Below are 22276 nucleotides of genomic sequence, written 5' to 3'. Positions count from 1 at the left end.
TACAAAAATATCAATTGTGTTTCTGTTTCATAGGCGCGACTCCGCTGAGTGTTTGGCACTCCTGGAGCAGCTGAGAGTGGGCATAAACCAACCAGGACTTCCAGGAAGTCCCAGCACCGCAGCACAACATTAAACCACTCTCAGCCCAAGTGAGTCTGAGACCCCCTGGCCACCACCCATCCACCCCAACTACCACCCCAATCCACCCTGACCAGAGTGATGCTGTTACAGTCTGCTTCTTCTGCGTTGTTGACTTTGGGACGCTCCTCACACACAAACACAAACACACAGACACAGAAAGCTGTCACCACCTTCTTGCATCTGTGCTCTGAAATCTAGAAAGAGACAGATGGTTCAGGCTGAATGAAAAATAATAATTCTGAAAGGTCAAAAGTTTTCAGTCTGTCACACTGAACACAGTATGTTATGTATGTGCAGTCTTTTATATTCTTTATATTAGCAACAATATCATAATATTTTATATACAATTCAGAAACCTGACAATGTATGACATCTTAAATAAAATAAATAGTGCTCAATTTATGATTTGGTGTGTTTTGAATTTTGTTGGCCTTAAAGGCATTACTATAACTTTTAATTGTGTCATTTGAATAATTTGGTAAATATACAATTTTTCATATATAATACCAATAATATTACATGTTGATATAAACAAAATGGTAAATGTTTTAGATTACCTTAATTTTGTCCAGCTTTATTGTCCTTGTCCCGAGTGTTTGTCTATTTGAGTTCAATGAGAAAAAAAAGTGTCAAATTCCTTCTTCATCAATTACTTCTTCATTGCTGACATAATATGCATCATATTTAACCATAATTTGTGTCCTATCAGTTTATCATAGGGTGATGGACATAACATCTAACGATGTCAACATACAAAGAAGTAGGCTACAGAGGTACAGTTTTTATGTTGGTTTTACAATTTTAATCTCTTTTATTTTGTTATTTTCATCCCGGAAATCACCCTCACACTTGAGGGGCGTGGTTTTCCAATGCACAGGAGCGTCTCGCGTTGCTATTGGCTGAGCGCGAAATTTCAAATGTCGTACGAACAACAGTCCTTCAGAGCGGAGGAAAGAAACAAACCTAACGATGCAAGTTATCGAGAGGAATTGATTTGTAAAGCAAACCGAACAGTCTATTGGATATATTGTTCGGGAAAAAACCTACCAATTTGGATTTTAAAGAGCCTTTTAAAACTTCATGCGAAATGGATATTGCCACTTATATACAGTAAGTCCACACCAGCTACTTAAACATTAACGGTAGTCGGTGATAGCTTCATGCTAACGGTTAGCTTTAGCGCTACGAATGTGCCATTTAATTTCAACTAATTTATGAATAACACGAGTTTTAGATATTGAGTTGCTTTCCTTTAATTTTAAGTTACGCTATTCCTTTACCCTTTTAGGAGCTTTGAAAGCAGTATGAGCTCCTATACAGGAGACGACCCTCTGGATCAATGGGACAAGTAAGTAATTTAACTGGTTTACTGGTTTGTAACGTTATTTATCTAATAACAGCCGCTGCCCAAGTATTACGTTGTCATTTCCCCCAGTTGTAGAGAGTAACTACATTTACTCAAGGACTGTAACGGTACTTAAGTTCAGTTTTGTTTCGGTATTCGAGTATTTCCAATTTATGCAACTTTAGAGCTCTATTACATTGCAATTCAGATACAAATTTTACAGTCTTTGATCTGCATGTTAAGTCTGAGGCTGTGCCACATGACGAGGGTAGATATTAAAGTATAAGCTGTGTATTCTAAACCTTTCCTCAAACACAGCTGATCTTCCCCATTTAATTCCTTTGTGTGCCTGCTATAGTCATTGTTTCAGAAATAACAAGATGTAACGTTACAGCGCACCAATTTTGTTGTAGAGATCATTACAGTGTCACCTATGTGGTATTGTAGTCTCAAGTGTAATGGGTACATAATGATGCTCTTGTTTTTCTGTGTCAGTATTCCCTTGCTTTTAACATAGACCTTTGTAGTGTCAGCAAGCTGTTAGATCTTTTTTTTTAAATTCAAATATTGTCAGTGTTCCTCTCATCTCAGTATCTTCTTTTCTTCCCAGCGATTCTCATTTCCTTGTTAGTACTTAAAAATGCTCAATCTGTCCAGCTTATTTTGTGCATGTACATGTAATTGCACTTGAATAATATGTATGTCCAACAGCTGTGAGAGTACTGACTGCACATTCCCTGTATATTTTCCCAGGTTTGTGAAATACCTGGAGCAAACAGTACCTGCAGATGGTGGCAGCGCAATGTCATTGGTGTTTGACAGTCTTGTACAGAAGTTTTTGAATGTCCAGCAATACGCAAATGACATCAGATATGTGAACTACTGCATCAAATGTGTAAGTCTCACTGAAATATTACGATACAACACAGCAGTCGCACACCTAGAACTGATTTGTTGCACTGATTGCTAAAACCTCACATGAGCAATTCTTTTTCTAACTCTGTCTCACAGGCGAGTTATTACTCCGACCCCATTGCACTGTATAGTCTCATCTTCAGTAAGGGCATTGGCACCAGGACTACTGCCCTCTATGTGGCCTGGGCACAGCAGTTTGAACAGAGGGGGATGAATGAACAGGCTGACGCCGTGTACCAGAAAGCAATGGAAAACCAAGCTCAGCCAGTCGACACTGTTCTCAATGAACACAGGTAACACCCATTTGAATTTATTTATTTACTTACTCCTTCCTCGATGTTTCATAGTTGTTTGAGAGTTTATTATACACTGTCACCAACATACACAACAATAACTTTAATGTACCAAAAAAAACAAACAACCAAATCTAATCTGCAGGCAGTTTCGAATAAGAACTGGAAACCAGACACCAGTATCAGGTAAGAGCGTATTTGCTTGCTTATTTGTTTATTAAAAAAGATTTAGCACTTTCCTGTAAGTGCTCTGTTTATCATATCAGCTGCTAACTGTTTGATTTAATTTTTTTTTTTTAAAAGCAGGAGGTCGGACCCCTCTGCAAAACTCCCAATTAACCAATCAGATGTCATCCCACAGAGAGCCTGTAGCTCAAAACAACGTGTGTGTCTTTGAATATCAGTAATAATTATTTAATAACCCTAATATCAGCTTTTGAAATCCACTAATATTTTTTTCCCTCTGTTACAGGCCTCTGTGGATTGCTTACCCAAGCCACCAACATATAAAACTACCATTATGTGAGTTTTTGGACTTTTAAATCTGTTTTCTATAAGATGGGCTTATGCTTCTGCTGACCCCATCCCTAGCAGTGCATTGCCTAGCTTCTGTGTTGGACTCCTGCCTGCTTTTTCAAACTGGAGGCGTGCCAGCTGCCATTTACTTTATTAAATATGCTGACTATAGCTAAGTACTTCATACAACCCCACTTCAAAAAATCTGATCTATCCCTTTAACTTTATGGCATCTCCCAAGCTGAAGGAATGTGATTTAAAAATAGAAATGTATCCCCACTCTGACATTTTAACTTAGACATTTTATTTTGTAGTAGACCACTTCCAGAAACGGCATTGATTATAATCACATACGAACACTAGGTGATTTTTAGCAGGCACATTCGATCCTCTTTTAACTCATCTTAGTTTTACATCTTGACTCATTCATTATTTATGTTGTGACTTATTTTGATGAGCTCACATACTTAGATCATATAAATATGATACCTGATTGGTCACCAGCGTAGCATGTATACTGTGAGAACTGTAAACTACTTTAGAAACGATCTTGTCTAATGTATTTCCTTCTCCACAGAGTCTCTCGCTCCGAGACTTCAGGGACGATCCCTTCCAGTCGCCCCAGCGTTGAGACTGTGTCAGAATACATGACGGATGAACTTGTTTCTGAGGGATCTGAATTATGCTTTGAGGAGGTCCGAGCAGAAAAATACTTCCGTAAGCTCCGGGAAAAGCAGGAAAAGGAGCAAAGAGAAACCAGTAAGCTGATGGTTTATACATCCAACTACTCTGGGGAAAAAACAAATCCAAAATACTGAAAAAAAGGTTTTAAGTAAAATTGCATTGGCATGACTCACATGAAGTGTTTTCTTAAGGGCGTTATTGAGCCTGTGTACACCTGGTATAAACATGCCTTTTGGTGATCTAAACACGCCTGTGCATGTGTCTCTAGCTGACCACTTGTGTTCAGATTTTGTTACCGCCTATGTCACCTACCCTAGAAGGTAATATTGTTGTCAGTAGCATTTAACACGTCTCCTTCAATATGGCAGAATTGTGGAGGGTCATGCAACACGTTGTCCAACTCAGCATAAAATGGGTAAATAGAATGTTAATGTCCTGTCACCAGAACAACCACAACGCCTTGCATTAGTGACGTAGTCCTTGTCAGGGATGCAAACTTGTTACACTACAAAAGATATGTGGTCAAATGCATCTCAGACCACCATGGCAAGTGGTTTGAGTGTTGGGATCACAATTTGTCTTTGTGGGTGTTTACATTTGCATGTAGCGCTGTCCGCTTGTGATCAGATCAGACACATGTTAACACCAGGTATAAACGGGACCATGAACTTTATTACAACATTTCTTTTTGGTTTGTTTGTAGTGGAGAAGGCTCGGAGGCAGCAGGAAGAGGACATCTTGAGCATTACATCTATTTTGGCGAGAGTAAACCAGGATCTGGAGGCCTGTGGAGGTGCAACTAGCCAGCCTTCGTCACAGTGGGTGAGACTGCACATTAAAGTGATATCGTTGTTGTTGTAATAGTTTATAATGCTTTCTGCTTCCTGTTTCATCTTCCATTGAAGATACAAGTAGTCTTTTTCCATATTGCATCATGCTCTTATGCCGTGTTGGCATAACACAATGCATTTAGTGACGGTGAAACTCCTCTGTTTTCTTTGCTGCAGCTGCCTGCAGTAGAACCAGCCACCACGCTGAACCCTAATCCTACCCAGCAGTCCTTTGGGCGCCCTCAGCCCTTGAACCGTCTGAGCAGCAGGCGCTCTCTTGGCTTGAGATTACACACTGAGCCAACCTTCATCCAAGAAGCGATCACCGTCCCCCAACCTTCTCAGCAGCAGCAGCAGCAGCATAACACCACGGCTGCAGACACAAACACTCCGAGCCCAGAGGTGTCCCTTCATCCCTCTGTCCTGGCTGACAGGAGCATTCATTTACCACAATCTGCACTGACTTCAGCGTCCACAGACCGAGCACCTATTGTCCAGGCCTCAATGGTTCAGCAGCCTGCCAGCTTTGAGCAGATGAACCTGTCACTCCACAAACCCGCATGCATCTCTGCTGTGAACACTGATGCTCTCTGCCAGGATAATGGAGCTCAGCCCGGCGGCTCTGAGAGCTGTCGACCTGAGGAGCACGACACAACACATCAGTGAGTAGCTTCTTTTTCTGCTCTAATTATTTGAGAAGCTCCTGTGCATTTGTGCATATGCAAACACAGAAAGAGGTGACTAATGTTTTTAGGCTTGTGAAAGTTTGGTTATACTGTATTATTCTAGAACAAGGTTTTTTTTAACTGAGTTGAAGGGGGGTTTGCGGAGGGAGAGACCTTTGCAGCTGATTTGTGCCAAATTCATACACCTTCATAGAGCCATAGCTCAAATGTGAACACACAACTTTTTAGATTAAACGTGTCTTGCTGAGAATCATCAGGTTTTTAACTTTTCCTCAGCATCAAGTTAATCCAAACTCCAGTTTTAGGTTTATTATAAAACTGCATACAATTTTACAAAAACAGTGGCTCAGAAAATGTATGTAATGTGGACAAGTGGACGATACTGTTATGAAAGTTGTCAGCAATGCAACAACACTAGATTAGTGCCTCGCCCAACATAATACAGAAAACTATATTGTGATATTCTAAATTGCTTTTCCAATCATTATTCCTCCTCAGGGATGTGACTCACCGACCAGAGCTCGAGGACAAACTCAACAGTAAGTACACGACTTGTTGATGAGTAAACCCTCCGGCTGTCACTTCTCGTGGATGCTTTCAAACCTTCTCTTTGTGTCTCTCAGTGTCACAGGGAGGCACAGCTAACCTGTCTCACATCACTCCTAACAACTCACTGGGCTATGTTCAGGCCACACCATCAAGGGTGCTGCCGTCACCCACAGTCAACACACGGGAAGCACTGGGTGAGCACGACAGCCTCTTGGCTTTTGGTGATATGTCCTACATCTTCATGCTGAAGGGTTTATTTGTCTTTCCAGCTAGTTAAAGAGGGAGTGAATATGTGTTTGTAACTCTCAATAGCCAGGCTTTGGGATACAGAGACAATCGAATGTGATATTTTAGACCAAATACCTCAATATTGATAATGCCACAATATCTAGAGTTGACTATTGTTGCTTTCACAAAATATTTACATACTGAGATTTTTGATAAATAACTTTCAGTAATGAGGATATAATGACTAAGGGCGCATTCACACAAGGATAGTCCGTGGTACTCTGTTTGATTGGGCAGGGAATGCCAATAAATGTCACACCTTCATTTGTTTTTTAAAGCGGACCAAACCGCCTGGACAACATCACGCAGTTACAACAGCTGCTCGTTTCGGGGCGGTATTGCCCGAAACGACCACTGGCTAGGAAGAAAAAAAAACATGAGGAAGAAGACAACTCTGCTCATCGATTGGCCAGGACCGAAAACAGAAATCCATCCCCTTCAGCCAGCTTGGTCACCTCATAAACAATGGGGGTCTTGGGATTTCTGTTTTTACTTTGGTGTTCAAACCTAATTGTTTTTAACCTCTGCTTCTCCCGGTTCATGCTTTTGTTTTTTTTTCCCCTACCCAAAATGCACTGTGCTCTACATCACTTCCTCTTTTTGGTTCACTTCCTCTCTTTGGTTCACTGGATAGTCTGTTTGCATTTCCCACTGTAAGCAAACTGCACCAGGGTTCACTTGCAAATGAACCGAGATCCCTAGTTTTCAAGCGGACCAGGGTTTGCTCATTTGGTCCGCACCAGAGTTCAAATGAGCGTTCACACCACTCCAAAGGAACCAAACTATCCGTGGAAGTGGACCAGGGTTCCTTTAAAGCAGACCAAATAGCACCAGTGTGAATGCGTCCTAAATTTCAGTCATTTCATTCTGCTCACTTGTAATGTTTTTAGCTGCTGTGATCCACGACATCAGCTTTGCATTCCAGGTGTATCAGTGTATCCTACATATCTGAGCCTCCTGTGCTTCAGTCTTTTGGCAATAATGCACCAAATTCTGTTGCACTAAAATTACAGTGAATAACATAATGTGGTGTATTATCATCTAGACGTGATCATGGACATGTTCCAGGCCCCAACTCTCCTGGAGGATCCGTTCAACAACACATCAGTGCTTAACACCACTGAGAGGGAGGTTGATCTCGACTACCCAAGAAACGGTAAATATGCTCTTGCTGCGCCCAAATTAACTTTATTACTTATTGGCAGAGGGTTTGTAGAAATATATGTTAAATGCCAACTTGACATTATTTTTTACAATCACACATCACCCTGCCTGTTTTCCTACAGCTGTCTTCTACTTAACTAATTTCTTCTTTCGCTGATTTTCAAAGGAGGCATCTCCTCTTTGACCAAGCCAACGACCGCAGCACCATTCACCGTCTTCCAGGATGATGACACTGACAAAGAAAATTGCAGGTAAAAATGGATGCCAGGTCACCAGAGAGCCAGCACCACATAAAATGATCATCCTCACATCTTATCTGGAGTTTATATCCAAAGTAGACACACCTACAGTATGTGCTATATGCTTCTCTGTGATTCTCTGATGAAATAAACGACTAGAATTAACATTTTATATGAATAATGTTGCTGTTATTATTTTGTCCCCGCTCAGCGCTGCTGCTCCCGCTGCAGTTGAAAAGTCTAAACCAATCAGAGCGCTGGCAGAAATCCCAGTGACTAACAAACCTAATGTGAGTATAAACAAAACTTTAAGACGTTGAGCTTTGAAATCACTTTTAAAGTAGCACACATGATAAACGGTTGGTTAGTTTATGTTTGTATTAACTGTGGCACCTGGCTTGACAATCAAAGGACAGCTGGACATTAATTAGCAGAGCAGAGGGACAAAGCGAGACCCGCTGCCCACTGTGGGCTTCACATATTGTACCCCCTATCCTCCCTGACCAGGACACTCCTCCGGACCTGATACCAGATGAGAGCACCATGTGGGGAGCTCGCTACAACTCCCTTAACTCGCTGGCTGCTTGTCCCAACAGCACCTCAGACTTCGCCATGGCAGCTCAGTGCGTCTCCACTCCGTTCACACACAAGACGTTTTTCAGCGGCACCTTTTATGATGACCAAGGTAACACAACTGGACCCACACACACACTTTCCCCCTGTATTTTCTCTTTTTTTTATGTCTGACAGAGTCAAGCTTTCAACTGTCCTGCACCATGTGGTCTTACTCTTTTTCGGGAACAAAATTAGTTTCAAACTGATTTATTTTCCTGTTCTCTAGAGATGAACTGTGATGGTGGAGAAGCTGATGACGATGCTTTCATCAGACGCCAGCCAAAAAAACTCAGGTAACCAATCTGTCCCTGCTTCCTCAGGTATTCAGGCTACCAGTGGTCTTTAGAAATCTTAAAAGGCCTTAAATGAAAATAAAAGCTGATTGCGTTGTCACTACTCTACCTCACGAAGATGTCAGTGATGATTTTTAAAGTTGAATCTATGAAGTTAAGAAAATTTTAAAGGTGATTTTTGCATGTTTTTTTATACAGTGATACATATCAGTATTAGAAAAGAAATCCATCTGAATATTATGATTGATTTAAAACATAATGTCCAGTTTGCTTTGCTCTGAAAAAGTTCATTTTGTTTAGTTCTTAAAAAGGAAGCTTGCAGATACAGCGGTGTTATAGTTTAGAGAAGTGCATGAATGGTAGAAGTAGTTTGTTAGTGGCTGTGGTCTATTTTTACAGGGTCAGCAACAGAACATATTTTAGCCATCCAAAAAAGTCAGTGTCAGTTTAAGTGTACGCTATACTAAGAATATTTTCACAGCTTTACCTTACCATCAGACAACCCTTTCAGGCAGTGAAGCCGTTAATTGCTTCAGTTTCTCCCATCTATGCTCTCATCAAAGCCACCAGACTCCTTTGACAAAAACAGTAATTTTACCTCGCTGAACACAGGAGCTGCTGGTCAACCACCACCTTGATCAGCTAGTTAGTTTGTGTTATTGTGCGACTTTGGTGAATTCAAACTAACCCTTCAAACTCCTGTGTTCAGCGACATTAAATTACTGTTTTTCTCAATGGACTCTGGCTTTGAAAAGAGCGATGCAACAGCTTCAGTTCCCTGTTGGATATTGCTGTCTGATAGCAAGGTACAGGCGGTGAAAATATTCTAAATATAAGTCACAGTTAAAGTGATATCAATTTTTTTGAGGTGGCTAAAACAAGTTTTGCTGCTGACCCCTGTCTACAGCAGTACATTGCTTAGCTTCCATAGTGGTACTTCTGTCTGCTTCTCTAAACTGGGGGCATGCTGACCGACGTCTACTGTTTGTAATACACTGATATGGATAAGGACCTCATATAACCCCACTTCAAAAGATTCGAACTGTCCCTTTAAGACCTGGATGTACATAAATACTGCTAATGAATGTTTAAAACTATGGTGATTAAAGTAATGTGTTTATAGTGTTACTGTTTAAGTGATTAATGGACAACAAGTTCAAACATTTTCCAAATTTCTCCACTGTATGATATGACTGTAAATTTAATATCTTTGGGGGTTTGGACTGTTGGTCGGACAAAGCAGGCAATGTGAAGATGCCACTTTGAGATTTGGGACATTTGTGAGGGATGTTTTTCATTATTTATAGACTAAATGTTTAATTGATAATTAAAAAAGTCATAATTGTGGTCCTACACAATACATTAGCCAAGCAAAATATGGAGTATCTTGGTGTTAGATTATAAAAACGTCAGCTCTGAGTATTTGTGACATGTATATTCTCTGTTCCCTCCCTCAGCCCCATCATGGAGCAGAGTCCGCTTGATGAGACAGCCTGCAGTCAGCTTGAGCCATCCTCTGACAGACATGGTACCATCATGGTTAAAGGGCTTGCCACAGCCCAGCACTGCCTGACCACCTCCTCCATCACCATGGTGCTACCTCCCCCTCCTGCTGTCCTGTCCTTCAGAGACCAGACTATATGTCCCACCGACTCCTCCATCCCCAGGACCGCAGCACCCAGCTGGGAGGTGTACACAAGCTCTGAGCAGCCTCCCAAACAGGCCTCTCTGCTCTCACAGCCACCAGAGAGTTCAGTCAGACCCAAAAGTGAACCTTTCACAATCATGGAAGATGAAGACAAACCTGCTAGTCCTCAGCGGCTTCAGAAACAAGTCTATGATGTCCCCATGAGCCCGGAGTGCGCTCTTAAACCGGACTGGCTGACTGTCAGAAGCCCTGAGGTCACAGTTGAGCCGGACCTGGACGCCTTCCTAAGTCCTCGTCGGCTCAATAAGAACGCTGTCACCAACAGGACCCTGGACGTCCCCATGAGTCCACAACAGCCGCAACTCTGCGACGATGTGCCCATGAGCCCAGCGCAGCCGCCGAGGGTCAGTGCTGAGGATGAGCCCATGATGAGTCCAGACAGAGGGTTAAGGTCGAGCGCTGATGTGCCCACGAATGCAACAACAGCTGTAGTCCAGCTGATGTCTGATCCCTGGGATGATACACGGATTTCTGATCTGCTGTCATCACTCACCCCGCCTCTCACCTCTCACCCCCGCTGCATCACCTGGCAGTGCAACGTACCCAACATCACCCCAAAGATTACCATCAGCATGGGTAAGGAGGAGGGCTGTGATTATTATTGATTTATGTATTTCTTACTATATTAAAGAAATATTTTGGAAAATATACTTATTCCTGCTGAGATTCAGACGAGAAGACTGATTCTATTCAGTAATTCTTTAGCTTCAGTCAGCAGGCCTTTAGCTTAGCTTATCTTAGCATAAAATCTGGAAGCAAGGAGAAACAGCTGGCCAGGTTCTGTCCAAAGATAAAAAATACACCTACCAACTCCTCTTAAACTCACTAACTACCAAGTTGTATCTTGCTTTACTAATTTTTACAAAAACAGACATATGAAAACACACCAAAAAATATGGCTTTACAGGGGACACAGGTGCTAGACAACCACTGATGTAATAACAACACTCGACGTAATCAGCATATTTCCCAAAATGCTGAATTACTCCTTTAATAAGTCTATAAGCACTAAGAAATGCTGAAGCACATGACTGCATCATGAAACTTGTCTCTCTTGCCAGTTTGTAAGTTGATCAATTACAGATTTGGTAAAGAAATCTTGTTAAATGTAAGTCTTTGCTGCATGTCATTTAGTTTAAATCAGTCACTGCTGGCACAGAGCTGTATTGTACCTCTTTCTTAAATAGTCAGATTATCTGGTTATATTCCAAACATACTAAAGGTGCACTGAACACACAGATGAAGTGAAGAGAGACGTGGGTTGAATTGAAAATATTTATCTCCCGACAGGAAAAGCGTCCCTGCGAGTCGACTGTATCCTCGGAGAAGGTGCTTTTGCCACAGTTTACCAGGCCACTGACCCTGTGACCTCAGAGAGGATGGTGTTAAAGGTAAGATGGTGGTAATTAAAGATCATCACTTCTGTGATCTCAGCACTACGTACACATCTTCATGATGCAGTTGCACAGTGTTGAAGAAGAAAAAACAACATTCACACATTTGATGTGCTGAGGTCACAGATGGGGAAGGCCTTGCTTTGCTTTAACTGAGTAATGTAGACTGATTTCTAAAAGTAAAAGTCTTTGGGAGTGGATAGATGGAATTGTTCAGGTGGCTCTTGATTTTTGGGATTTGCCTGCCACTGTCACCTGTGTATGAACACTGCAGTTTCACAGTGAGAACATCTTAGTTTTTTCTGAAAACAATAACAGGATATGAATTTTATTTTTTTCTAGGTTTATGTATCTTTCTCTCTTCTTATTGTCACTGCAGGTTCAGAAGCCGGCCAATCCCTGGGAGTTTTACATCAACACACAGCTGGACGCTCGACTCCGACCCACCGTCCGTCATCTCTACAGCAACATCCGCTCAGCTCACCTGTTCCACAACGGGAGTGTGCTGCTCGGTGAGCTTCACAACTACGGCACTTTACTGGTACGTTCACGCCGATGTTTTATCACCACTGCAGAGAATCTCTGAAGGATTCCCTCATGTGTTGCAGTAACATGATTGGGACATAAATACCATCTCATTGATAATCTTGAAACTTTGACTCCACTTTCAGAATGCAGTTAACATCTATAAAACCCTGAGTGACAAAGTGATGCCTCAGCCTCTCGTCATGTACTTCACCATCTGTATCCTGCACATGGTGGAGCAGCTGCATGACATCCACATCATTCACGCCGACATCAAACCTGATAACTTCATGCTAGGAGAAAGGTGACGATCAATAACCACTATTCTACCTTTTAAACCAGTCTGATTTTCACAGAAGAGCTGTACAGCTCAGTAACAGCAGGACAGGAAGCAGCAGGTTTGGGTCATCGTTGTCATCATCACTACTGCCGTTGTGTTTCAGGTTCTTGGAGAACAAGTGTTTTGAGTCGGAGAACGTGGACCACGGCCTCGTCCTCATCGACCTCGGGCAGAGCATCGACATGGAGCTTTTCCCAGAGGGCACTGCTTTCACCGCCAGTTGTAGGACGTCGGGCTTCCAGTGCACTGAGATGCTCAGTGGGAAACCCTGGAACTATCAGGTGAGGGCATACAGGATCTATTCCTGTAACTAAACTGCAGAATTATTTGTTCACTTAAAACATGTGTTTTCTTTAGTAACATTTTATATTGATACATTATATATCGATTTTATATTGATAGACTTTAAGCAGGTTTCTTTAAAGGTCTAACTTTATCTTTTGTTCTGTACTTTTCCCGCATGTGTGTGTTTGTGTGTGCTTTTAGACTGATTACTTTGGAATAGCAGGGACCGTCTACTGCATGCTGTTTGGGACGTACATGCAGGTCACAAATGAAGGCGGTGTGTGGAAGACAAACGGTGTATTCAGAAGGTAATTCCTCCAAATGGCATTTCCTCATCGCCCGTGACACAGATGGAAGTCTGCGCCTAGTTTATCGTCCACAGAACAAGACTGCACGCCGACATTTTCAGAACAAAATAAAACAGGCTGCAGTGAGAGTCTCCCTCCATGCGATATTCAAAAATAGCAGGTTTTTACGTTCAGTTCTTCTCAGGTAAGCTCAGGGGTTTAGTGTTGCCGGAGCCCACAGGAATGCACCGCGATGCTAGTATATGCAGTTCACATAATGCAGTCAAAATTATTATACATAAACGCTTGACGTTGTTTTTGTTAAGATATGGTGGATTCTTGCAAATGCCATTAGGAGCACGAGGAGGAGCCAGAGGAAAATTATGTTTTTATATGATATCTGTCTCATGTATGACTGTTAGGGTGTACTGACAGTCTCAGCACATATGACAAAAAGTTATGTTTATTAGAAGAAGAAAAAAATCCTGATTTTGGTATAAAATTGATTTATCTTAAATCCTGGTTTGAGAAATTAATCACAGTGAAGTGGAATAAATAATCATAATAGGATCATGGAGCTTTAAGTTGTATCTCCAGTGTGTTAACACAACGTACTAAGATTTTCTCTCTGTGTCTGCTCCACAGGAACCCCCACAGCGACTTGTGGCAGGAGTTCTTCCACACTCTGCTGAACGTGCCGGACTGCGGCTCCCTGCCGAGCCTCCGGAGCCTCCGCTGCAAGCTAACATCGGCCCTGCAGCAGAACTACAGCAGCAAACTGCCCACTCTCAAGAGCCGCCTGGTGGTGCTGTTGCTGGAGAGCAGAAAGGCAGCTCGGAGATGACGACGACGCCCGAGAGCCTGAGGCAGATCTGCTTTCCTTCACCTCGCAGTTAAATTAAACATTTTAAAGATGTGGTTAAACGTCACTGGAGGAGGATTTGATCATCTGGTCAGAATTTTGTACATATAAAAAAAGTAAATATATTTTAGTTGCTTTTTCATTGGTTTGTTTTAACTGCTTTCAAATTGATTTACTTTTGACCATTTGGAGAATAAAGTGTGTGTAAAAGTAGATGAGATGGTGGAGTGTATTCTGCATGAGTTATTATCTGATTGCACAGGTTTTTCAGATGGAATTTTTTTTGTTTTGCTGTTTACTTGTTATTTTTTTAATCAACTTTATTTGTGTGAGCCATTCGAGGCCTCCACAACATGCTAATTCTGTTTTTGTCAGATTTTTTTTCTCAGTATTTGTCAGTCATTTTGTTCTTTAAACAGGGATGTTATGTGTACACTTTCTGTAAAAATGAAACTGAGCAGATGATTTTGCATTTTGTTTTGTCTCTTTCACCAAAGTGGTCTGCACAGTGTCACTTTTGACACAACCATCAGATGGCACTAAAGTCATACATTTTTAAATCCTGCACCCAGGGGCTTTAAAGCTGCACTAATCAATATATTTCTTTTCTACATTGGATCAAATGATTGTGCGTCATGTGAACGGAGGTGTTCTCATCACCAACTCTGCAGCTCTCCGGAGCCATTTTGCCTCATTTCATCCCTAGTTTAGGTTTTTGTCACAATTCCTGGTTCAGTTTCAGTGGAGAGAGACTCATTACTACTTGGATCACATGTTTTGTTTTAATCCAGTTTTCTCTAAGTACATGTTTATCATGTTTCATACCTCCTATACCTGTGCAATATGTATTTACTGTAACCACTAGGAGGGTGTGAGGGGGATTAGTTGGTTTAAAATCAGATCCAGAATGCGTTAATGTCAGTCTGAAGCCTCAGTTCAACTCATCCTCCCTCACCTCATATGTCTGTTACCTGTTCAGACCTGCAGCTCAGCTCACTGCATATTTCTGCCTGAATGTTTTCAAGATCCTCCAGCGTCCCCCCTCAGGGATCTGGGAGTCAGCTCATCTTAAAATTCACATAATGTTGAAAAACAAGGTGAGTATATAAAACACGTCATTATCTTTATCTTCTTAGACATTAAAAAAAACATTAATTGACACTAAAGATGCCTCTCAGACACCCTTTAAGTTTTAGTGCTTTTATTGATAACACTTCCTAACTTTGCTTGAACCAAAACAAAGGGAAAAGAAAATCACCTTAATAATGAGATTCGTTTATGCTCTGTGGAGCAGGTAAAATGTCATGTTGATGTGAAGCTGATAGCAGAACAAAGTCTTCAGTGAAACTTCAGCAATCATCACTGCTCGGTTGCTTTTCTCGCGAAAGCTGTGGGCGTTGCTTTCCCACTGGTTGAGTCAGGACGTGAAGGCACCGGCGCACTGTGACCACGCCCCATCAGCAGAGACACCTGGCTGTCGCCATGCTGCCTTCCTGTTCTGTCGGAAATGTCTAAACTCTGAAAGTCTGACGTCTCTGCAATATCTGAGACGTTACTATCAGAGAAGAAATAAAAAGTACAACAATATCACAACAGCAGATGATGCATGAACGTGTTAAAAAGTTAATGAAACATTAAAGGTTCAATTTCCTCAAAGCTCTGCTGATGTTTTGAAACTAAAGCACTGAATATGTTTAAAACATGTTTCAAAAGTGTTACTACGGCATTATATTACTGCCAATAATCATAATTAAAAAATTGCCCAGTTTATCTTTAGAATGAGGAAATGTTCTTTCTTTAATTAATTTGTCATGTTATTCTCTTTGTTATTACTACATTTTAAAAAAAACTTCAATTTAAGCATGAAACCTTTCATGATATGGCAGTTACAGCCAAAACCTGTGATTGAACAGAAACTTTGTAGTGAACATCTTATGTCTTGTGAAACTGATTAAACCGATTCAGATAATGTGAGACTTTCATTAGGGAGAGTGTCTTTAATGAGGTCTGAAACATAGTTGTTATAGCAACAGAACAGATACTATGGTAATAGCATTAGAAGTAATAGTACAAGTAATAATAGCAGCAATAACAGAAGTAAGTAAAGTTTATTTCCATACGATCTTTCCAAACCAGTGCAAGTGCAGATAAAAATGCTCACAAACTATTGGAACAATGATCTATAAAAATAAAATAATCTATAATCTATAAAAAAAGCCCTAGATCTTTCAGATTTTTGAAGTAACTTAAACTTTTTGGGTTTTAGGCTTTACAGAGTGATGGTTGTGCAAATGACGTACAGATTTTTAGGAATTCTATGTCTCAAACAGCCTGAAAAATAATGCATATACCTGCTGTAAACATCAGCAAAGCATCTCAGAAGCACCATTTTATCAGCAGCCCTTGAAGGCAGCACTGCATAGAAGGAGAACTTGTTCTGTTCACTCAGTGTGATCTGAGAGCCATGGAGTTCAAAGGGGGACTGTCGGACGAGGCTGTGTCTAATGCCTGCAAAGAGGGCGATCCCATGACTAAGGTGAGTGTTTGGTTTTTTTTAATATTTACTTTAGTGGTAATGGATTTCATTAATTTTGTTTCACAGTTCTGGCAGGGGACACAGACTGTGGGGTGACTGTAATCCAGTCGAACCTGTTGGCAGCAATTTGTCTGAGCCTTCAGCACTGCAGATGCCTGCAGGCCACACTGACAGTTCGCACACTTTAACATTTTGTACAGGAGCGTCTGCTGAGCTGCTGAAAGCTCCATTTCAAGAGGTTTCATGTGTTATGATAGATTCAGAGCAGGGTTTATACTCACATAAGAGTCACAGCTATACAGCACATTAATGCTGCCACTGATTTTTCAAGGGCCAGTTCACCTCAATTACATTAAACATTTAGTCACTTCTGGTGTTATCTAGCCATGCAGAGAGTTTCGGCTTCATGTGCCAACATTTTGAAAATATCCGCCTCTTAGGTTTTTGTTTCCACCCCAGGACAATGGTGAAACTCAACAACTTGTCTTTCCAAAAGCAGAGTGCAGGGAACTCTTTATAACCCACAGAACAGTAGGAAGTAGATCACAGTAGATGATCCACAGTAACACAGACACATTTTCTTTCAAGAGCTGCTGCTGATGGAAATCTCTCCAACTATTCAAAGCTACAGTTAATAAACTTCCATATTTGCTAAAACTGTCACTATATTCAGACAGCACTAAATGAGACAGATAATCTATGACAAAATCACACCCCTCTGCCTATTCTATAGTCTGGTAATGGCCTTGAGAAAGTTTGCGACCCGACCGCCTTGCTGGACACAGATAAATGGAGTACCAATCACCGCCCATTGGCCAGACCATCTTTCTCATTTAACAGCTAAACAGTACACTAAAATATGTTTCGGGAAAACATTTGAGACAAGAAATAGACAGTGCAGTAACAAAATCTTGATTCATACTTGATTGGCGCTGCCTAGTTTGACAGTTTAACCAGTTCCCAAGCAGTGATTAACATGATTGACAGCTGGGTTAGACACTATTACTGACCACGCTGGTTTGATTCTAGCGAATGCCAATTGAGGCAGTAGAAAAGGAGCTTTATAGGTATTGTTATGTAGGATGTGGATTTAGTGGCATCCCAGGCCTGGTTGGCTAGCAATCTTTCTAAACTGGGAGGGGGACCGGACCAGGGGTGTAGTGCCGCTGGAGCATGCCAAAGCGCACCAGAACGATGCTCCTCCACTTTTTTTCTTGTTTTTTTTTTTTTTTTAAAAGTGAAGAATTAGAATATTCCCACTTTGCACAATCCGGTACATAAACACGTGACTCTACACCCTTGGACCAGACGCATCTGCCAGAACAAATAAAACATAAGGTCGCAGATTCGTCTGGTCCCCAGGCTGCCGAGCATCAAACAAGCTCAGATAAAGTCACCGTACACGACCTGCTCAGCAGCAAACAGCAGACAGACACAGTCAGAGACTAGCTAGGGAACATTTAGCAGCTCTTAGCAGATCTTTCTCTCAGGGGTTGGTGGAGACCAAACCAAAGCTAACAGGAGTCACGTTGGACTTGAAAAACTTGATTTGACTTGGTCTTGAGCTCAAAAAGGGCCATTGTTAATATACAGTGTTGATCAGTGCAGATTTAAAGATGTATTTTCTTAGTTGTCTTGATGACTTTGGTCTCTGCAGGACTACATGATGCAGCAGACGATGCTGAGGGTCAAAGATCCAGCAAAATCTCTGGACTTCTACACCCGAATCCTGGGCATGATGTGAGTCCTCAGTCTGATCCTGAACCTTTCCGAGCAAATCTCATTCCAACACCTCAAACTTTATCTTTTCTGTGGTGCTCACTGGAGTTATCATCAGTCCAAGCATTTTTATTCTGCTCTGTTCAGCCTTTAAACCATTAACCACTGAGCTCCTCTGTGGTTTCCAGCTTGCTCCAGAAAATCGACTTCCCCTCAATGCGTTTCACCCTCTACTTCCTGGGATACGAGGACAAAGCAGACATCCCGGCTGACATCAAAGAGAGGACGGCGTGGACTTTCTCTCGCCGAGCCACCATAGAGCTCACACAGTAAGTATGATGACACCAAACACGCCCTGAAGCACCAGATGACACTGTGTGTACTTTTGGCCTGGGCTCATCAGTTCCAGTGAAGGTACTGCTACAGCATACAGTGATATGTAGACAACAGTGTTCTTCCGACTTGTGTCAACAGTTTGCATTCGGCTCCACAGAGAATTGGTTTTCCCACTTGGGTGCTGAAGAAACTTAGTTTTGTCCCTTTCTTCAGATACACAAAGAACCTAGTTATCATACTCTGGAAAGACTGAAACAAGAAAAGTGGAGGCTATGTAGCAGCACATTAATGCAAGTGATCTCACAAAGAAATGCAAATGAAAAGCATGACTATTTGCACCAGCAATGAATCTGCTTATTTTCTCAATTCATCGATTAGTCGTTTAGTCTGTGAAATGTCATGAAAATATCTGTCACACGTCTTGATTTTCCCGACCAACAGTCCAAAACCAGAATATATTCGGTTTACTGTCACAGAAGAAGAATGAAACCAGCAAATATGTGTGTTTGAGAAGCATTGAGTTTTTTGCTTTGAAGCAACTTGCTCTAATCTAATCTAATAGATTGAGGTGTCCACATACTTTGGGTCAGATGGTTTAAATGTTCTTTGTTTTTCTTTTGTTTTTCAGCTCATCACAAATAAAAATAACGACCTGTTTGTAGGGATGGGTATCGAGAACTGACACTACTGACACTGACGTTAGAATCGTATGCCTCCAGGCTTATATATTCCTTTTATCGATGCCGGCATGTGTTTTTTGACAGTTCAAACTCACGCGTCTACGCTGCTTTAAAGTTACAAGAAGTAGAGAAAGAAACAGCCCAATGTGTGACAAAAAAGACGACAACAGCTGCTTTTAATTCCTGTAAATTGATATTTCAAGTGAGGGTGGAAACACTAGCAATATGCTGAAACATCTTTTTACACAACATGGGCTTTAATTCCAGGAATGGTATGTAATTGACACTCCACACATGAGTGCCACTGCTTCCAACCGAATCTGTAACCGATGGTAAATATCCTATTATAATACCATTAGCACCACACATTGTGGCTTGGACTAAAACTACCTAAATGAAAGTGAATGCTGTACAAATATTCTCTCATTTCACCTCAGAGAGAATAAGATAGTTGCGTTGACACTGAAAGCCTGTGTAGGCCTACTTTTTTTCCACACAGAAAATTGATAAGGAATCAACAAGGGGATCGATAAAGAATCGGACCCATATGCAGAATCAATAATGGCACTGGTATCAATAGAATCTTAGCATCCCGACCTGTTTGTCTGCTGTTTTTTCAAGAGGTATATCTTAAGTTTGTCCTTTGTGTCAGTGTTTTAATGAATCGTATTTCTCTGTCTGTCAGTAACTGGGGTTCAGAGTCAGATGAAAGTCTGTCGTACCACAATGGGAACAACGAGCCGAGAGGATTTGGTGAGAATTTGAACTGAGTTTATTTCACTGGTAGTAAACGTAGCTTAAAAGTAAATCTTTTATCATTTTACCACCTTCACTTACTTTTATCTGACTATATATACATTTTTAATGTCACTATTTGTTGTAATTAACTGGTCCAAGCTGACTAATTATTCTAAGGATGAGATCAAAGTGAGGATGGCACCTACACTGTTTTCTTTATGTGTGTGTGTGTTTTGGGTGGAACCTGTTTTCTTGTTGCAGGTCACATTGGTGTCGCTGTTCCCGATGTTTACGCTGCCTGCAAAGTCTTTGAAGAGCAAGGAGTGACGTTTGTCAAGAAACCAGATTCAGGTGAGTCAGAAATCAGGTCCACACTGTAACTATTGTATATTAGAGATTAAAAAAATCAGACTGTCGCTACACCATATGTTTTATTTGTGTCAACAAACTATTAAATATAATTTTTATGAAGTTCTCAGTGATTTCCTGAAACAGCTGGTCACTGTCACTTTTATCAAACAGACAGGAGTAAACAGTGCATTTGTTAGGAACTATTTTCAGCGGCGGATTAATCCACATTTGGTGCTCTAGTGAGTTTTTACGGCAGCAGGATGGTGTATGTGGGAATGAGTCAAAATAAACTACAATGTGTATTCATAGTAATAAAGGATCATGTCACCCAGTGCAGCAGTGTGGCTCATAATAGTATGTGGACAACAGTGGAGCTCTATGGCACAGAGGAAGAAGATATATCAGGCGTTGAAACACAGTACTTGTTAGTGGATACATTTACTGTTGGCTTTGTTTTTTTCATGGGATTTGTTGACAAGGAAAATCTAGAATATTACCAAGTGTATTATTTAACTTATCAGTCTAGAAGGTGAGCTCAGACACTTTTGGGACTTGAAAATTACTCACTGTCATTTCACATCGACTGATTTTATTGTGAAGAGAGACCTTGATTTATGAGGTAAAATAACCCAAATGACAGACAGTGCTCAACAGTACGGTGGCCAGGAGAGGTCAGTGCTGCTTAGCTTATGAAAATGTTACTACTAAATAAAACACAAGCAAATTAAGAACACGTTTTCCCATTTGACAGCACATACATACTGCAAATACAGAAGCTCTGCAAGTCCAACACAACACAATGGAAATTTTCAGGGCGCACTAAACCCCAACGAATACGACAACCACTTTTTATTTACGTTAATTCCTTACTACTCAGTAGCTTTTTGTGTTTCCCAGAAAATTATATCACGTTGTTACTCAGTTGTGTACAATTTGAAGAACATATACACACACACACACACGTGATCTATTTGCTTGTGTTTCCTTAAGCTGCAGTGGATTCAGCACCGTCAGCCACCTTATGAGAGTCACAATCAGCAGACAAAACATGCTGAAAACAGTCTGGAAATGGTTTAGATTTTGAAATGCAAATATCTTACTATAGCTAAACAAATGTCCCCACAACACCCACATGTTGTTGGTTGATATAAGTTTCCACCAGGAGATGGAGCTCATGTTCAGCTGGATGCCAGCAGGCTGATGGTTTGCTTGTATTAATCACCATGTGGGGACATAAGACAGGACTAACAGTCCTGTTATGGGGCCTCACCTCCCAGCACGATGGTCCTCCCACAGGAGGGCTGAACTTAGTTTTCAGTTTCAAATCTCAGGAATGAATGTAAGCCAGTGCAGCGTCCCTCTGAGAGACAAAAGTTAGTGTGTGTGTTTGTGTTCACCATTATATTAACTGACACCATTTCCCTTCCTCACAGGTAAAATGAAGGATCTGGCCTTCATTCAGGATCCTGATGGCTACTGGATTGAGATTTTAAGTCCTAACAACATGGTCTCATTAATGGCACCTTAAAGCAGAGAAACACCGGGGGAAACACTCAGGGCATCATGGTGGAGAAAACACTGCTGAAACAAAAGAAGACTTTTATTTTGTACATGACAAAGCTTTGATACGCACATCAACTCTGTCCATTACAAGCAGCAACCTCTGGGGTTGACACATTAAGCCAACTCGAAGTGCCAAAAACTGCAGTTCCTGTAATGGCCACTTGAGGCTGGCTCCAAAACAGAGTCAGTTCCCTTAGACCACCCATGTTAAAATGTCCAGCATTACAACAGAAATAAACACGTTTACAGCCTGGTGCAAGAAATGGTTTTGGTTTCTGTTGCTTATTTCAACATTCATGACAACTTTTTACATTTTATTAGGACTTAAAGTTATGTGTAATTAAGGGGATGGCCACGCTGAGTGACAGACCATTTGCCATTAGTGTCCTCAGCT

General features: G+C 41.2%; 2 protein-coding genes across 3 annotated transcripts; both read left to right on the top strand.

Annotated features, from left to right (window-relative positions):
• Positions 1 to 1071: 1071 nt before the first annotated feature.
• Positions 1072 to 15238, top strand: bub1 (BUB1 mitotic checkpoint serine/threonine kinase). Of its 2 annotated transcripts, none has more exons than XM_050058728.1 (24): positions 1072 to 1251; positions 1430 to 1489; positions 2240 to 2381; positions 2498 to 2694; positions 2840 to 2880; positions 3001 to 3077; positions 3167 to 3216; positions 3788 to 3969; positions 4598 to 4716; positions 4902 to 5386; positions 5909 to 5949; positions 6034 to 6153; positions 7293 to 7403; positions 7578 to 7662; positions 7862 to 7940; positions 8158 to 8335; positions 8492 to 8558; positions 10016 to 10842; positions 11557 to 11657; positions 12040 to 12201; positions 12332 to 12489; positions 12629 to 12806; positions 13012 to 13118; positions 13743 to 15238. In XM_050058728.1, exons 1-24 carry the CDS (start codon positions 1229 to 1231, stop codon positions 13939 to 13941), a joined length of 3789 nt encoding a protein of 1262 aa, XP_049914685.1. In that variant the 5' UTR covers positions 1072 to 1228; the 3' UTR covers positions 13942 to 15238. The 2 variants fall into 2 exon arrangements, with proteins under 2 accessions (XP_049914685.1, XP_049914684.1); XM_050058727.1 differs by having other exon boundaries at positions 2998 to 3077; positions 13743 to 15194.
• Positions 15239 to 16367: 1129 nt separating this feature from the next.
• On the top strand, positions 16368 to 22145 carry LOC126398675 (lactoylglutathione lyase-like). Its single transcript, XM_050058216.1, has 6 exons — positions 16368 to 16495; positions 18153 to 18235; positions 18403 to 18543; positions 19916 to 19983; positions 20230 to 20319; positions 21753 to 22145. Exons 1-6 carry the CDS (start codon positions 16424 to 16426, stop codon positions 21845 to 21847), a joined length of 549 nt encoding a protein of 182 aa, XP_049914173.1. The 5' UTR covers positions 16368 to 16423; the 3' UTR covers positions 21848 to 22145.
• The last annotated feature ends 131 nt before the right edge of the window (positions 22146 to 22276 follow it).

The sequence above is a fragment of the Epinephelus moara genome, chromosome 12 (assembly GCF_006386435.1).
Source record: "Epinephelus moara isolate mb chromosome 12, YSFRI_EMoa_1.0, whole genome shotgun sequence".
Taxonomy (NCBI): domain Eukaryota; kingdom Metazoa; phylum Chordata; class Actinopteri; order Perciformes; family Serranidae; genus Epinephelus; species Epinephelus moara.
Note: the sequence above shows the minus strand (reverse complement) of the source record. Positions and strands in the feature narration are given on the sequence as shown.

Excerpts from the sequence above, each read along its gene's own strand:
- bub1 (XM_050058727.1), top strand. The coding sequence starts at position 1,229 with ATGGATATTGCCACTTATATACA. Across the intron at positions 3,970-4,597 it reads AAAGGAGCAAAGAGAAACCA|TGGAGAAGGCTCGGAGGCAG; the intron begins GTAAGCTGATGG and ends GTTTGTTTGTAG. Across the intron at positions 10,843-11,556 it reads AAAGATTACCATCAGCATGG|GAAAAGCGTCCCTGCGAGTC; the intron begins GTAAGGAGGAGG and ends ATCTCCCGACAG.
- LOC126398675 (XM_050058216.1), top strand. The coding sequence starts at position 16,424 with ATGGAGTTCAAAGGGGGACTGTCGGACGAGGCTGTGTCTAATGCCTGC. Across the intron at positions 18,236-18,402 it reads ACCCGAATCCTGGGCATGAT|CTTGCTCCAGAAAATCGACT; the intron begins GTGAGTCCTCAG and ends TGTGGTTTCCAG. Across the intron at positions 18,544-19,915 it reads GCCACCATAGAGCTCACACA|TAACTGGGGTTCAGAGTCAG; the intron begins GTAAGTATGATG and ends TCTGTCTGTCAG.